General features: G+C 43.5%; 1 protein-coding gene across 1 annotated transcript in view; it reads right to left on the bottom strand.

Annotated features, from left to right (window-relative positions):
• LOC132824441 (multiple PDZ domain protein) overlaps positions 1 to 17,779 on the bottom strand; it is a 381,408-nt gene that overhangs the window by 168,792 nt on the left and 194,837 nt on the right. The window contains exon 23 of the mRNA XM_060838941.1: positions 6,408 to 6,606. Coding sequence (XP_060694924.1) covers positions 6,408 to 6,606 — 199 coding nt within the window. The remainder of the gene's footprint in view (positions 1 to 6,407; positions 6,607 to 17,779) is intronic.

Raw genomic sequence — 17,779 nt, 5'->3', positions numbered from 1 at the left:
GGGGAAACCAAACATAAACTAAGGGAAAGTTTTGCAAGCAACTCAGCTGGCCTTGCAGGGGCCGACCTGACCTCCCAGTCACCGCTCACTTTAATTCCCCTTCCCAATCCCTTTCCAACATGACTATCCTTGGCTGCCTCCATTGCCACAAGTCAGACCACAAATTGGAGGAACAAGACTTCATCTTCTGCCTGGGCAGTCTGCAGCCCAGAGGACTCAACATTGAGTTCTCCAATTTCAAATAACCTCCCTTCGCATCACCTGACTCACTTCCTTCCCTCTCCTCCTCCTCTCATTGACCCTTCCTTCATGCCACCAACTGGATTCATTCTTCCCATCGACCAGCAAGGTTGCACCCTCTACCTGTGTTCACCTATCCCCACCTTACCACCCTGTCCTCCACCCCCTTCATCTGCACCCTTACACCCACCCCTAGTTCTGAAGAAGGGTTACACCCGAAATACTGACTTCTCCACTTCCTGATGCTGGCTGGCTTGCTGTGTTCTTCCAGCCTCCTGCGTCTCATTTCCTTTCCAATGGAAGGTGAGCTGAAGTGCTGTGTTAGTCCCTTTTTGCTAGTCTGTTTGTTTATAAAAATGATATTTCAAAAATTCAAATGGATTTTCACAGGAAATTTAAATACAGTTAGGGTACAACCTAAGTTAAAGAAAAGACCAGATAATATTTGGAGAAGACATGATCTGTATGTAGGTCCTGACATTTTTTTTTAAAGAAAGGATCTATTTTCCTTTAGAATATTGTGAATTTTCTCAGCCACTGTAGTAGAATTGGTGAAAGCTGTCAAAATATACAAGGAGAGTTTTAGAGCAGGTTAGTGAATGAGAGTTGACTTGGAGTCACTTCAGTAAGATGTAACAGCTTAATAAAAATAATAACTAGACATGGAAAAGCCTCAAGAAAGTGTGTTTTAGTGTTGAAGTAATTACAATTTAGTTGACAAAACAAGGTGAAACTGTGTTTCTACTTCACCTGTCTACATCACAGACCAACATTCATATTCCACCGTTCTATTATGAATATGGTAACCAATAGGATACCAACTAGATCATCTCTGTTTTGTGATGCTAACTGAGGGATACATACTGACTAGAACATGCGGAATAATTCCTTAGTTCTTTCAAATAGTGCTTTTTTTTCCCATCCATCTGATAGGCAGATAGCACCTTTGTCGGACATCTCATCTGAAATATGGCAGCTTCACTCCCCTCAGTACTGTATTGAAGTTGCAGTCTTGGTTTTTACGTTAGAGTTCTGAAGTGAGACTTGACCCTGAGACCTTGTGGGTCAGAGATATGGACACTTTCAACTGAGTTACAGCTGATACCATTTCACTGAATTTCCCCTGTACTTGTTAAATCTGTGTCCTCTGGTTTCACCGAGTGGAAACAGCTGTCCTTTGAAGAGGAAGTAAGACAGATGCATTTCTCTCAAAAAGGGTCAAGAGTTATTTGTTAGTTATCTAATTAACTCTACGTTTTCAAGGACCAAAATCAACAAAAACAAAGATACAGAGGAGCCTCGGTTTTCCGAATATCAATTATCCAAATTTCAGATTATCTGAACAAGATCACGAGGTCACATAAAAACATTACATCAAAGAGATAAGTGAATTTGGATTACTTGCACTGAAAAATATGAGAAAATGCTGGAAAAAACCCAAGAAACACAAGAAGCAACAATAACTGGATTTCTTTAACGTAAGGGTTAGTTACATAACCCTTTGCAAAAGTAACTGCTTTATTCCCGTTACTTTACCGGACTTTCATGGAAAAAATGGCAGAAAAGGCAAACATATTCGCAAGGCGATGTTTCTGTCTTTCCATTGCGACACTGCGTTCAGCAGAAACTGACAAATGTTCTTGTGATTGTGGAAGCTGCTCGGGAGCTTGCTTGTTGAGATTTCATATATTTATGATGTGGTAAGGATTTAGTCCTTCTCAGTTTAACTAGCAACTTGCAGAATGCAAAGATGAGTTTGTTTAAATAGCAGACTCAAATTATAGAATTAAACAAACTCTCCAGTAGAGCACAGCATTAGATCAGTATGGCTTCTTGTTTAAGGTCAAACCGATTACCCAAATAGAAGAAAGTGAGGACTGCAGATGCTGGAGATCAGAGCTGAAAACGTGTTGCTGGAAAAGCGCAGCAGGTCAGGCAGCATCCAAGGAGCAGGAGAATCAACGTTTCGGGCATGAGCCCTTCTTCAGGAATGAGGAGAGTGTGCCAAGCAGGCTAAGATAAAAGGTAGGAAGGAGGGACTTGGGGGAGGGGTGTTGGAAATGCGATAGGTGGAAGGAGGTTAAGGTGAGGGTGATAGGCTGGAGTGGGGGTGGGGGCGGAGAGGTCAGGAAGAAGATTGCAGGTTAGGAAGGTGGTGCTGAGTTTGAGGGTTGGGACTGTCACAAGGTGGGCGGAGGGGAAATGAGGAAACTAGAGAAATCTGAGTTCATCCCTTGTGGTTGGAGGGTTCCTAGGCTGAAGATGAGGCGCTCTTCCTCCAGCCGTCGTGTTGCTATGGTCTGGCGATGGTGTCCCAAACGTAGGCGGAGAGTTCTTGGACTAAGGGGGACAGGACTGTGTCGAGGTATGCAGAGATGAGTTCAGTGGGGCACGAGCAGACTGAGACAATGGGTTGGCCGGGGCAGCCAGGTTTGTGGATTTTGAGCAGGAGGTAGAAACGGGCGGTGTGGGGTTGTGGGACTATGAGGTTGGAGGCGGTGGATGAGAGATCCTCTGAGGTGATGAGGTTATGAATGGTCTGGGAGATGATGGTTTGGTGGTGGGAGGTGGGGTCATGGTCAAGGGGGCAGTAGAAGGAGGTGTCCGCGAGCTGGCGTTTAGCCTCAGCAGTGTAAAGGTCAGTGCGCCAAACTACTACCACGCCTTCCTTGTCTGCAGGTTTGATAGTAAGGTTGGGGTCCTCACCTACATTCGTGACACCACCCACACCCTCCACCTCCTCCATGATTTTCGCTTCCCCGGTCTCGAACGCCTTATCTTCACCATGGACATCCAGTCCCTGTACATCTCCATCCCCCATCACGAAGGACTCCAAGCCCTCCGCTTCTTCCTTTCCCACCGTACCAACCAGTACCCTGCCACTGACACCTTCCTTCGACTGATTGAACTGGTCCTCACTTTGAACAACTTCTCTTTCCAATCCTCCCACTTCCTCCAAACCAAAGGAGTATCCATGGGCACCCGGATGGGCCCCAGCTATGCCTGCCTCTTCGTAGGATATGTGGAACAGTCCATCTTCCGCAGCTACACTGGCACCATCCCCCACCTTTTCCTCCACTACAACGATGACTGTATTGGCGCTGCCTCGTGCTCCCACGCGAAGGTTGAACAGTTCATCCACTTTACCAACACCTTCCACCCCGACCTCAAATTTACCTGGACCGACTCAGACTCCTCCCTCCCCTTCCTCGACCTCTCCATTTCTATCTCGGGCGACCGAATCAACACGGACATTTACTATAAACCGACCGACTCCCACAGCTACCTAGACTACACATCCTCCCACCCTGCCCCCTGTAAAAACGCCATCCCATATTCCCAATTCCTTCGTCTCCGCCACATCTGCTCCCAGGAGGACCAGTTCCAATACCGAACAACCCAAATGGCCTCCTTCTTCAAAGACCGCAATTTTGCCCCAGACGTGATCGACGATGCTCTCCACCACACCTCCTCCACTTCCCGCTCCTCCGCCCTTGAGCCCGCCCCTCCAATTGCCACCAGGACAAAACGCCAATGGTCCTCACCTACCACCCCACCAACCTCCATATACATCACATTATCCATCATCATTTCTGCCACCTCCAAATGGACCCCACCACCAGGGATATATTTCCCTCCCCTCCCCTATCAGCGTTCCGAAAAGACCACCCCCTCCGTGACTCCCTTGTCAGGTTCACACCCCCCACCTACCCAACCTCCACTCCTGGCACCTTCCACTGCAACCACAAGAAATGCAAAACTTACGCCCTCACCTCCCCCTTTACTTCCCTCCAAGGCCCCAAGGGATCCTTCCATATCCGCCGCAAATTCACCTGCACCTCCACACACATCATTTACTGCATCCGCTTCACCCGATGTGGGCTCCTCTATAGTGGGGAGACAGGCCACCTACTTGCGGAACATTTCAGAGAACACTTCTGGGACACCCGCACCAACCAACCCAACCACCCCATGGCTCAACACTTCAACTCCCCCTCCCACTCCGCCAAGGACATGCAGGTCCTTGGACTCCTCCATCGCCAGACCATAGCAACATGACGGCTGGAGGAAGAGCGCCTCATCTTCAGCCTAGGAACCTTCCAACCACAAGGGATGAACTCAGATTTCTCCAGTTTCCTCATTTCCCCTCCACCCACCTTGTCTCAGTCCCAACCCTCGAACCCAGCACCACCTTCCTAACCTGCAATCTTCTTCCTGACCTCTCCACCCTCACCCCCACTCCGGCCTATCACCCTCATCTTAACCTCCTTCCACCTATCGCATTTCCAACGCCCCTCCCTCAAGTCCCTCCTCCCTACATTTTATCTTAGCCTGCTTGGCACACTCTCCTCATTCCTGAAGAAGGGCTCATGCCCGAAATGTCGATTCTCCTTGATTACCCAAATAATCAATTATCCAAACAAAATACTGCTACCCAACTCATTTGAATAATCGAGGTTCCTCTGTATATCGTTGGTATGCTAGTTTTTCACATTACAATTGCAGCTCCTCATCATCAAGTGTATGAGTGACAAACTCATTCAGAAATAACATTACATTTAAATGAGATCACACTGATATGCTAAATGTTGCAGTCAACTGAATAATTCAATATTAAATAAAATGGGATGAAAATATGAAACACTAATTAAAATTGTTAAATGTTTAAGATGTCAAATATTTCAAAGCAACAATTAGATATCAAAAACACAAAAGGAAAAATAATTTCTAATCCACTGAATAGAAAGATTAGATTTTCAAAAATGAAGGCGTATTTATGGTTGACTTTTTGTTAATTCACAAGCTTGGGAATCCTACTGGTGTCAAATGTGAAGAAATAAAAATCATAGAGCCTTTTTTCCCAAGAAAATTCATTGATAACAAACAAAGTTGTATTTTGAAATGGAAAAAAAAAATACCTGACTGTGGCAGTAACAGTTTACTCATTCCAAAAAAAAAGTTGAATTTACACTTCCCAATATTTTTGGCTTGGGCTTTCTTTAATCAACAGCCTAAATTTACTTCTGTTTTCTTCTCTCTCCCACCCCCAGTGAAACAGGTTAAGGATTTGTTGAATGTGGACAAATGCTTGTCAAGCTATCCTTGGATAAGGACTTCTGCGAGGAAAATAAACTTTTTTAGAAGAGCTTTAATTGGTTTGATTCAAAATGTACATCTCTTGGCACTGTTTTCACACAAAAGTCAAAGTGACCAAGGCAACAAGTTGAGAAATTGGCAGGGACTACCGAGCTCTCGAGATGAAATCCTAAGAACCAAATTTAAAACGTTGGAGGCAAAGTCATGGCTAGTTAAGTGCACACAAGTATCCAAAACTAAAGCCCAAGTTTCAAACTTCAGATTCTCTAATTGCATCAATGTTTCTTTGAAATATTATTTGAATGACTGCTAAATTTTATTTTCTTCTTCAAATATTTTGAGATAAGTTAGGGTAGAATTGCTATCATTTTCCATGCAATTTTCAAAATGATTTAAATAGCAATCTATTGTTTAATTTTTTTAGGATATCAACAGTGAAACAGTTGACTTTTGCTATTATTCAATTCATATTTCAGGATCTACCTTAAACCTACATGTTTCACAATCAATTATTTCATGCTGAAATTTTAAGTTAAAAGAACAGTACATTTTATCTTCTGCTTTATTATGTGAGAACACTTCAAAGTAATTGCCTGCCTATATTGCTTGGTGCATCGCTTTGGACCTGGAGATGCCACTGACTTTCAAACTGGCTTCTGTAAATGGTATATTCACACCACATATGTTAGGAAACCTTTCTGGGCAACTTTGAAAGTTAGTGTTAGTGTTAGCGTCACTCTGCTGCTGACCATGAAATGTCAGCTCTAACGGCCTTCAGGGCATTCTACAGTACATTAATGAAAAATGAGTTCAAGTGGTATAAAAGCAGTGGGATAAGGATGAAGCATGACATTTTTGTGTACTTTTCTGTGTGTTTTGATTTTCTGTATTATTACTTACATTTGTAGGTAATCATATAGTCTGTAAAATGGCTTCAATATATTATTGTCTCAAGTCCCTGCTATGCCATCTGCTAGAGGGATTTAACCATTAAAAATGTCTTGTTTTTATCATTTAACCTTCCACCATACCAAAAATTATCGAAATATTCATTTTCTTTTGCCACTTACGTTATGTCTGGTCCAATTAAAGAGTATCTTCGAAGCATCGCACGAGACTCAGCATTGGTGAGGTCTGTAGTTGGTTCCCCATTGATTGCTAAGATCGAGTCACCTACCCCAATTCGGCCATCACGACTGATGGATCCACCATGAATAATATTACGCACTATCATTCCTGAGCCATCCTTACTGGCACTGACAGTCATTCCTACAAGATTAGGAAGATATTCACGCACATGACAGAACATTTAAAAAATGTGAAATAACATTAGCCATTTAACACAAAAAGCCATTTTTTCCATACACTTGTATAATTCTGGCTTTCTCAACGTATTTAATTACCTGAGGAAAACAACTATAATCGAAAGACATTTCAAGAGAAAAACTCAAATTCTTTTGATCTCTGCAAAGTATTACAAATGAACTAATCTGAAATTGATTTCTAATTGCTGACTACCTTTACCAACATTTCATTAGTCCCAAAAGAACTGGAAACAGAGTTCATTAACAGCAAAACATGGATTTTTCAAGCAATGAACCTACTTAAAGAAGTTAAAATCAACAGATAGAACACTAAATAAATTCCCCTCAAAGAAAAACATGCTTGTCTTTCCATTCGAATCTGATACCTCAATTCCGACATTATAATCTATTGGAACAGCAACTAAATGTTAACAACATTCCTGATAGTTTAAAAATATGAATTTTTTAAAAATTGTCAGTTTTTAATAAAATAAATTTCCTTCACAAGATTGTGCCACAGACAGTTTCTTAGCTACAGCAGTAGAAAGTAACACTCATAGATGGACTGATTCATTTGGGGGAGAGTTTCTGCTTTGAAAGGAATCAGCACAAGTTTACTAAAGCAAAACACTGTTTTTACTTCAGATTTCTAACACTCAAAGTGCTGTGAAAAACTCAGCAGGTCTGGAGCATCTATGGAAACAGAAACAGAGGTTAACAGTTCACAAAATATTAACTATGTTTCTCTCTCCACGAATGGTGCCACATCTGCTGAGATTTTTCAACACTATTTCAGCAAGATCCTCTAATTATTTGTATAACAGTACAAGAAAGATCATCTAAGCAAGTGCAATGCTCAATTTTATTATTTTAAAAATCCTCAATTAATTTAAGGGTGGTAAGAAAGTTCAATATATAAATAGATCTAAATAAGTGTTTTAAGACATTTTAATTGAAGTGTATGTCCACAACCAGTGAATAAAAAGACTTTTAGTAATATTGACAGTGGAAGTACCTGAAACTACATATCATTTAATAATTAAAAGATGATATTATGGCTTCTGCAACTTGCCAGTTCATTACGCACCCAATTCATGGCTCTAAACAGCTTTCCAAAATCATGAACAATGGCTCTTCTGGTGGCATCAGTGGGGTTAATCTGGTTAGGTGGGTAGACATGTACATGGTGGAGAAATTAAAACTGCTAAAACTTTCAGGATGTCATAAAATCAGGACAAACTTATCAACTTTTGTCTTTAACTTGAATGTCATCTGCAGCACAGAGCAACACACATTTGACAGGTGGAGCAGTGTTTTACACGTGGAGACACAATAATTAATGATCATGGGAGGAAGTGTCATGGGATCTGACAAGAATAGTCAGATCTGCAGAGGTTAATCAGATTGAGGCATGAAGAAAGGCACTAAAACAATAATCATGGCAGACTTCAATATTCAGGTGGATTGGAAAAACTGTTGGTAATGGATCCCAAGAAACAGAATTCCTGGAATGTCTAGAGACTTTTTTTAAAAAAAAGAGTAGCTTGTGGTTGTGCCCACTAGGGAACAGGCAATTCTGATTTCAGTGATGTCTAATAACACAGACTTTATTAAAGTGAAAGAACCTCAAGGGGGCAGTGACCATAACATGATAGAATTCACCCTGCATTTTGAGGGAGAAGCTGGAATCAGAAATAATGGTTTTATAATGGAGTAAGAGGTAACTACAATGACACAAGGTAGGAGTTGGCCAGAGTTGATGGGAAGGGGAGCATACCAGGGAAGGCAGTAAAGCAGCAATGACAGGAGTTTCTGGGAATCATTTAGGAGGCACTGTACAAACTCAGCTCCAAGAAGGAGAAACAAGGCGAGGTCAAACCAACGATGGCTGTTAAAGGATGTCAAGGAGAACATAATTGCAAAAAATAAACGTGGTGAGTGAGTGGGAAGCCAGTGGATTGGGAACCCATTAAAAGAGAAGAAAACTAAAACCACAAGAAAGGCAGAAAATAAAATCGAAGAATGAGCAAGATAGGAATATAAATGAAGATTGCAAGAGCCTTTTTTTAAATCTAGGTAAGAAAGAGGTGAGAGTGGACATTGGACCACTGGAAAATGAGGCTGGAATCGGTCACAAAGTAGTTGCGGAAGAACTGAAGTATTTTGCATCAGTCCTCACAATGGAAGACACCAGCAGCATACGAAAGTCAATGGGCAGAAGGGAGTATAATAGCCACCAGTAAGATGAAGTTGCAGGAGAACTGGAAATTCTGAAGGTAGATAAATGACTTGGACCAGATGGAGTATACCCCAGGAATGGGAAGGAGATACTGGAAGAATCAGTTATACAGCATGAAAACAGGTCCTTTGGCTCAAACTGGCCAATCGACGTTTCAAGCATAAGCCCTTCATCAGGAATGAAGCTTGTGGGTTGGTGTTGAGAGATAAATGTAAATGGGGTGGGAGTTTGGGGGAGATAGCTGGGAAAGCGAAAGGTGGATGAAGGTGAGGAAGAAGGTGATAGGTCAGAGGTGGCAGTGATGGATGGGTTCCGAGGGCAGTGCTGAGTTGGAGGCTTAGGACTGGGATAATGTGGGGGGGGAAGGGAAATGAGGAAGCTGTTGAAATCCACATTTATCCCGTGTGGTTGCAGAATTCCCAAGGCGGGATATGAGGCGTTCCTCCTCGAGGTGTCGGGTGGGAACGTTTTGGCGTGGAGGCGGCCCAGGATCTGCATGTCTTTGACGGAATGGGAGGGGGATTTGAAGTGTTCAGCCATGGGGCAGTAGGGTTGGTGGGTGCGGGTGTCCCAGATTTTGTTCACTGAAACGATCTGCAAGAAGGCGTCCTGTCTCTCCGATGTAGAGGAGACCACATCGGTTGCAACGGATGCAGTAGATGACATCGGTAGAGGTGCAGGTGAATTTTTGATGGATGTGGAAGGATCCCTTGGGGCCTTGGATGGAGGTGAGGGGAGTGTTGTGGGCATAGGTTTTGCACTTCCTGCGGTGGCAGGGAAAGGTGCCAGGAGTGGGGTGCGGGCTGGTGGGGGGTGTGGACCTAACGAGGGAGTCGTCGAGGGAATGGTCTTTTCAGAATGTCGATAAAGGTGGGGAGGGAAATATATCTCAGGTGGTGGAAGTGGTAGAGGATGATGCGTTGTAAGCGGAGGTTGGTGGGGTGGAAGGTGAGGACCAGGGATGTTCGGTCCTTGTTGCATTTGGATCAAGGGCAGCGGTGCGTGATGTGGAGGAGATACACTGGAGGGCATTGTCAACAACGGGGGAAGGGAAGTTGCGATCGTGGAAGGAGGCGGCCATCTGGAACTTTCTGAAGTGAAATTGGTCGTCCTGGGAATAGATGTGGCTGAGGCAGAGGAATTGGGAATAGGGAAAAACAGATGCAGCAGAGACGGAGGAATTGGAAACAAGCCCACCAACTCCCACAGCTACCTAGACAACATGTCCTCACACCCTACCTCCTGTAAATCCACCTATCGCTTTCCCAGCTATCCCCCCCACAACCCTACCCCCTCCCAATTATCTCTCAGCCCCAAACCACAAACCTTATTCCTGATGACGGGCCTATGCCCGAAATGTCGATTCACCTGCTCCTCGGATGCTGCCTGACCCGCTGTGCTTTTCCAGCACCACACTCTCGACTCTGATCTCCAGCATCTGCAGTCCTCACTTTCTCTTTCAAATCGTTCATGCTGACAACGATGCCCAATCAGCTAGTTCCAATTGCCCGCATTTGGTTTATACCCTTCTAAACCCTTCCCATCCATGTACCTATCCAAATGTTTTTTTAGATGTTTCTATTGTAGCTGCCTCAACCACATTCTCTGGCGGTCCATTCCATATATGCATCACTCTCTGCATGAAGAAGTTGCCCCTCAGATCCTTCTTAAACCTATGCCCTCTAGTTTTCACTTTCCCATCCCGATGAAAAAGTCTATATACATTCATCCTATCTATGTTCCTGATGATTTTATACACCCCAAGAAAACCACCCTCATTCTCTTACGTTTCAAGGAATTAAGTCCTATCCTGGCTAACCTCTCCCTATAACTCAGTTCTACTAGCCCTGGCAACATCATCATAAATATTCTTTGCACTCTTTCCAATTTAACTATATCTTTCCTACAACAGGCTGATGAAAACTGTATATAATTCTCCAAGTGAGGCCTTACCAGCGACTTTTACAGAGTGGTGAGCAGAAAGGGCGGAAAGAAGCGAGGGCTGGCGGCAAGGGTAAGTTTTCTCACTTAAAAACGGACTTATCTCAGAAGTCGAGTCTCCACTTTTACAGAATGGCGAGGAGAGAGGGCAAAGAGAAGCGAGAGCTGCCGGGAAAGGAGAACGCGAGAACCGTTTTTAAAGGAGCAGCAGAGAGCGAGGCCACAGCAAAGCGCAGACGACTCCTGAGTATATATTTGGGAAGCGGCTGAATACCGATGTTCCCCACCTGCCCTTCTCCTTTAACCAAAAAAAAGGACTCGTGTGTTGCTAAGGTAAGGCATTTCAATTGCTACTTCTTGTGTATTGTGTGATTGATTAAAGGTTTACAATTAGTTGGTTAGTTGAATAAGATCATAGAGAAGTGCTAAAAATTATTTAACTCATAAATTTGGATAAATTAATTAAATAAGTTGAGATGGATGAACAGGTGATGTGCTGTAGCTGTATGACGTGGGAGCTGGTTGATCCTGTTGTGAACAGCAGTGACCACATCTGCAGCAACTGTTGGTTGCTGGAAGAACTCTGGATCAGAACTGATTATTTGGAATGTGAGCTTCAAATACTGTGGCACATTCGGGAGGGGTAGAATTTCTTGGATGCTTTGTTTCAGGAGGCAGTCACACCCGATAGATTAAGTAATTCAAATTCAGTAAGTGATCAGGAACAACAGGATGTGACAGTAAGTGAGGCAGGTAGGGGCTTCTGAGTTCAGGAATGAGGAGCCTCAGCCCTTCACCTTGTCCAACAGATATGAGATTTTTGCTCCCTGTATGGATGAGGAAAAGGGCTATGGACAGGATGTGTCAGCTGACCACGGCACCATGGTACAGAAGGCCATTCAAGAGGGGGGAGCAAAAAGACAAGTAGTTGTCAGAGGGGATTCTATAGTTAGGTGGACAGATAGTACCTTTTGCAAGCCAGATCAGGAGTCCTGCATGGTGTGTTGCCAGCCCGGTGTCAGGGTGCAGGACATCCCCAACTGGCTTGAAAGGATATTGTAACAGGAGGGAGAAGATCCAGTTGTTGGGGACCACAAAGAACAAAGAAAATTTACAATCCAGGAACAGGCCCTTCGGTCCTCCAAGCCTGAGCCGATCCAAATGTACTGCCTAAACATGTTGGTCAATTCCTAAGCATCTGTATCCCTCTGTTCCCCACCTACTCATGCATCTGTCCAGATGCATCTTAAATGAATCTGCCGTGCCTGCCTCTACCACCTCTGCTGGCAATGTGTTCCAAATGCTCACCATCCTCTGTGTGAAGTACTTACCGCATGTAGCCCCCTTAAACTTTCCACCTCTCACCTTGAAAGCGTGACCTCTCGTTATTTACCACGTTGTTACTAACACCAAAGGCAAGGCTAGGAAGGAGAACCTGTTTGGGGAGTATCAAACACTAGGAAGGAAATTGAAGAACAGGTCCACGAGGGTCATGATCTCTGGATTACTCCCGGGCCACGTGCTAACTGGTATAGGGATAAGAAAATTAGGGAAATAAATGCGTTGCTAAGAGATTGGTGTTGAAAAAATAGATTCTATTTCATGGGACAATAGCATCAGTTTTGGAACTGGGGCGATCTGTACCAATGGGGCGGTCTCCACCTGAACCAATCTGGAACCAGTGTTCTGGCGAAAAGGGTGGCCACTAGGACTTTAAACGTGAGAGTTGTTGGGGAAGAGAAAGGGAAAGGGAAAGGGAAAGCAACAGAGAGAATGGAGTCAAGTAGAAAGATAAGAAGCAGGTAAGCATTTGTGCAGAGTTTAAGTTCAAGCCAGACAGGAATGAAGCAAAAAGGAAGGATAACCTAGGATATATTACCAGAGATGTTGGAAATTATGAGGATAAGAAAATTAGCATTAAGAAGCTTTACCTGAATGCTCATAGTATTCACAACAAAGTAGATGAATTAACAGAACAAATCATCGTGAATGATTATGATGTGGTAGGCATCACAGAGATGTGGTTGTAGGGGGGTTCCGAACTGGCAGTTAAACATCCAAGGATTTACAACTTATCGAAAAGACAGGGAGGTGGGCAGGTTAGTGAAGAATGAAATTAAATCTATGGCACTGAATGACATAGGATCAGACGATGTGGAGTCTGTGTGGGTGGAGTTGAGGAACCACAAAGGCAAAAAATCATAATGGGAGTTATGTTCGGACCTCCCAGCAGTGGTCAGGACCAGGGACACAAGATGTACCAGGAAATAGATAGAGCATGTCAGATAAGCAAGGTCACGGTGATCATGGGGGACTTCGGTGAATAGTGTTGCCGATGGACCCAAAGAAAGGAACTCATGGAATGCTTACAGAATGGCTTTTTAGAACAGCATGTGATGGAGCCCACAAGGGAGCAGGCTATTCCAGACTTATTGCTATGTAATGAGCCAGACTTTATAAAATATTTTAAAGTAAGGGTACACTTCGGAGGCAGCAATCACAATATGGTAGAGTTCAGTCTGTAGTTTGAAAGAGAGAAGACAAAATTGGATGTAATGGTATTACAGTTAAATAAAGGTAATTATAGGGGCATGAGAGAGGAACTGACAAAAATCGAGCCTAGTGGGGAAGACAGTACAGCAACAATGGCAGGAGTTTCTGGGTGTAATTGAGGACACAGTACAGAGGTTCATCCTAAAGAAAAGAAAGATTACTGGGGGGATTACAAAGTTAAAAATCACACAACACCAGGTTATAGTCCAACAGGCTTAATTGGAAGCACACTAGCTTTCAGAGCGACGCTCCTTCATCAGGTGATTTGTGATTTTTAACTTTGTACACCCCAGTCCAACACCGGCATCTCCAAATTATGGGGGGAGATTAGACAGCTATGACTGAGAAAGCAAGTCAAGAAATGTATCAAAGAAAAAGAGAGAGCCTATAAAGTGACCAAGAGCACTGGGAAATCAGAAGATTCGGAAGACTAGAGAAACAAACAGAGGATAACAAAGAGAGAAATAAGGAAGAGGAGGATCAGATATGAAGTTAAGTTAGCCAGCAATAAAAGAAATAATACATAATAAGAAACAAACAAGAGGCAAAAGTAGAAATTGGGCTGCTCCAAATTGATGCAGGAAGGCTCGTGTTGGGAGACAAGGAAACAGCTAGAGAACTTAATAAATACATTGTGCCAGTCTTCACAATGGAAGACACGAATAATCTCCCAATAATTAAGGAGAGGCAGAGGGCAGAGTAGAGTTTGGTAGCCATTACAAAACAGACAGTGCTAGAAAAGCTAAAAGGTCTAAAAACTGATAAATCTCTTGGCCCCGATGGGCTACATCCTGGAGTTCTGAGGGAGGTGGCTGAGGAAATAGCGGAGGCATTGGTTGTGATCGTTCAAAAATCACTGGAATTAGAAAAGTCCCAGATGATTGGAAAATTGCTGTTGTAACCCCCTTGTTCAATAAAGGAACAAGACAAAAGATGGAAAATTATAGGCTGATTAGCCTAACTTCAGTTGTCGGCAAAGTTCTAATATCCATTGTTAAGCATGAGATTTCTAAATTCTTGGGAGTGCAGGGTTGGATTAGAACAAATCAGCATGTAAGTCAGGAAGGGAAGGTTGTGCCTGACAAACCAGTTAGAAATCTTTGAAGAGGTAACAAGTCGGTTAAACCAGGGAAACCTAGTGGATGTTATATATCAAGACTTCCAAAGGCCTTTGACAGGGTGCCTCATGGGAGGCTGCTGAGTAAGGTGAGGGCCCATGGTGTTTGAGGTGAGCTACTGGCATGGATTGAGGATTGGTTGTCTTACAGAAGGTTTGGATAAAAGGTGCTTTTTCAGAATGGCGGCTGGTGACAAGTAATGCCCCGCAGGGTTCAGTGTTGGGGCTGTTCACATAATATAGTAATGATCTGGATGAAGGGACTGGGGGCATTCTGGTGAAGTTTGCCAATGATGCACAGTTAGGCGGACAGGCAGGTAGTACTGAGGAGGTGGGAAGCTGCAGAAAGATTTAGACAGTTTAGAAGAGGAAATGGCTGATGAAAGTCAACACTAGCAGATGTGGGGTTTTGCATTTTGGAAAAAAGAATACAGGCATGGTCTATTTTCTAATTGGTGAGAAAATTCATAAAGCCAAAGTACAAAGGGAGTGCTAGTCCAGAATTCTCTAAAGGTTGACTTGCAGGTTGAGTCCGTGATTAAGAAAGAAAATGTAATGTTGTCATTTATTTCAAGAGATTTGGAATATAAAAGCAGCAATGTGCTTCTGACATTTCAAAAAAGCTCTAGTTAGGCACCATTTAGAATACTGTGTCTAATTTTGGGCCCCACACCTCAGGAAGGACATACCAGCTCTGGAGCGTGTCCAACAGAGATTCACACGGATAATCCTGGAATGGTAGGCCTAATGCATGATAAATGGCTGAGGATCTTCGGATTGTATTCATGAGAGTTTAGAAGGTTGAGGGGAGATCTAATAGAAACTTACAAGATAATGCATGGCTGAGAAAGGATGGACGCCAGGAATTTGTTTCTATCAGGTGGGGAGACTACCACCCGTTGGCACAAGGATCTTCGAATTAGAGGGCATCAATTTAGAATGGAAATGAGGAGACATTTCTTCAGCCACAGAGCCGTGGGCCTATGGAATTCACTGCCATGGAGCACAGTGGAGGCCAGGACGTTAAATGTCTTCAAGGTAGAGATTGATAAATTCTTGACCTTGCAAGTAATTAAGGGCTATGGGGAGAGTGCAGGTAAGTGGAGTCGAAATGCCCATCAGCCATGATTAAATGGCTGAGTGGACTCGATGGGCCGAATGGCCTGACTTCCACTCCTATGTCTTATGGTTTTACACAACTGTAACGTGATGTCCCAACTTCTACACTCACTGCTTCGAATGTAAGTCAGCATGCTAAATGCCTTCCTCACCACCCTGTCTACCTGTGAAGCCACTTTCAAAGAACTATGTACTGTACTCTTAGGTTCCTCTATTCCAAAACACTCCTCAGAATCCTACCATTTACTGTACAAGTGCTAACTTGATTTGCCTTTCCAAAGTGGAACACCTCACACTTATCTGGATTGAATTGCATCTGCCAATCCTCAGCCCACTTCCCTGTCTGATCAAGATTCCTTTGCAATTTGATAATCTTCCTCAGTAACAACAATAACCCCTAATTCAGTATCATCCACAAATTTATTAATCATGCTTTGTACATTTATATCTGGATCATTTATGAAAATAAAAAATCACAAAGGTCCCAGCGCCGATCTCTGTGGCACCCCACTAGTCACAGAAATCCAATCCGAGAAACAACCATCAACCATCACACTCTGCTTCCTACCATCGAGCCAATTTTGAATCCAAATAGCTAGGTCTCCCTGGGTCCCATGTCTAACCTGCCATGTGTCATCATTGGACAAGCATATGGACATACATGGAATAGTGTAAGTTAGATGGGCTTCAGGTTGGTATGACAGGTCGGCACAACATCGAGGGCCAAAGGGCCTGTACTGCGCTGTAATGTTCTACGTAGTCATCACTGTCTACAGGAATAGTGCCAGAAGACTGGAAAATAGCAAATGTTGCCTCCAGGTTCAAGAAGGGGAGTAGAGACAACCCTGGTAATTATAGACCAGTAAGCCTTACATTGGTTATGGGTAAACTGTTGGAAAAGGTTATAAGAAGTAGAATTTATAACCATCTACAGAGGAGTAAGTCGATGGGTGTAGCCAACGTGATTTTGTGAAGGGTAGGTCATGCCTCACAAGCCTTAATGAGTTCTTTGAGGTAACCAAACTGGTGGATGAAGGTGAAGTGGTTGATGTGGTGAATATGGGTTTCAGTAAGGAGTTTGATAAGGTGCCCCATGGTAGGCTAATGCACAAAATACAGAGGCATGGGATTGAGGGTGATTTAGCGGTTTGGATCAGAAATTGGCTAGCTGAAAAAGGGTGGCGGTTGATGGGAAATGTTTATCCTGGAGTTCAGTTACTAGTGGTGTACCACAAGGACCTGTTTTGGGGCCAGTGCTATTTGCCATTTTTATAAATGACCTGGATGAGGGCGTAGAAGGATGGATTAGTAAATTTGCAGATGACATGAAGGTTGGTGGAGTTCTGGATAGTGCTAAAGGATTTTACAGGTTACACAGCTTGGAGGTGAATGGAGTTCAGTGCAAAAATGTATGAGGTGATTCACTTTGGAAGGAGCAATATGAATAAAGAGTACTGGGCTAATGGTAAGATTCTTGGTAGTGTAGATGAGCAGAGAGATCTCAGTGTCCATGTACATAGATCCCTGAAAGTTCCCACCAAGTTGATAAGGCAGCATATGGTGTGCTAGCTTTTATTGGGACAGGGATTGAGTTTCAGAGCCATGAGGTCATGCTGCAGCTGTACAAAACTCTGATGCAGCCGCACTTGGGAGTTCTGGTCAACGCATTATAGGAAGGACGTGGAAGCTATGGAAAGAGTTCAGAGGAGGTTTACAGGGATGTTGCCTGGTCTGGAAGGAAGGTCTTATGAGGGATGTGAGGCGGACTTTGTTAGAGAGAAGGTTGAGAGGTGACTTAAATTGAGGCATATAAGATAATCAGAAGGTTAGATAGGTGGACAGTAAGATCCTTTTTCCTTGGATGGTGATGGCTAGCATGAGGGGACATAGCTTTAAATTGAGGGGTGATAGATATAGGACAGATGTCAGAGGTAATTTTTTTTACTCAGAGATTAGTAGGGGCATGGAACACACTGCCTGCAACAACTTTAAGGGCATTTAAATGGTCATTGGATAAACACATGGATGTAATGGAATAGTGTAGGATAGATAGGCTTCAGATTGTTGCATCAACCTGTGGAACCGGGGGCCGAAGGGCCTGTACTGTGCTGTAAAGTTCTATGTTCTAATTATTATGTCTTACCCACGTGAGGACTTGGATCAGCCTCT

Source organism: Hemiscyllium ocellatum, chromosome 2 (genome assembly GCF_020745735.1).
Source record: "Hemiscyllium ocellatum isolate sHemOce1 chromosome 2, sHemOce1.pat.X.cur, whole genome shotgun sequence".
Lineage (NCBI taxonomy): Eukaryota > Metazoa > Chordata > Chondrichthyes > Orectolobiformes > Hemiscylliidae > Hemiscyllium > Hemiscyllium ocellatum.
This window is presented reverse-complemented; position numbering and strand designations above follow the sequence as displayed.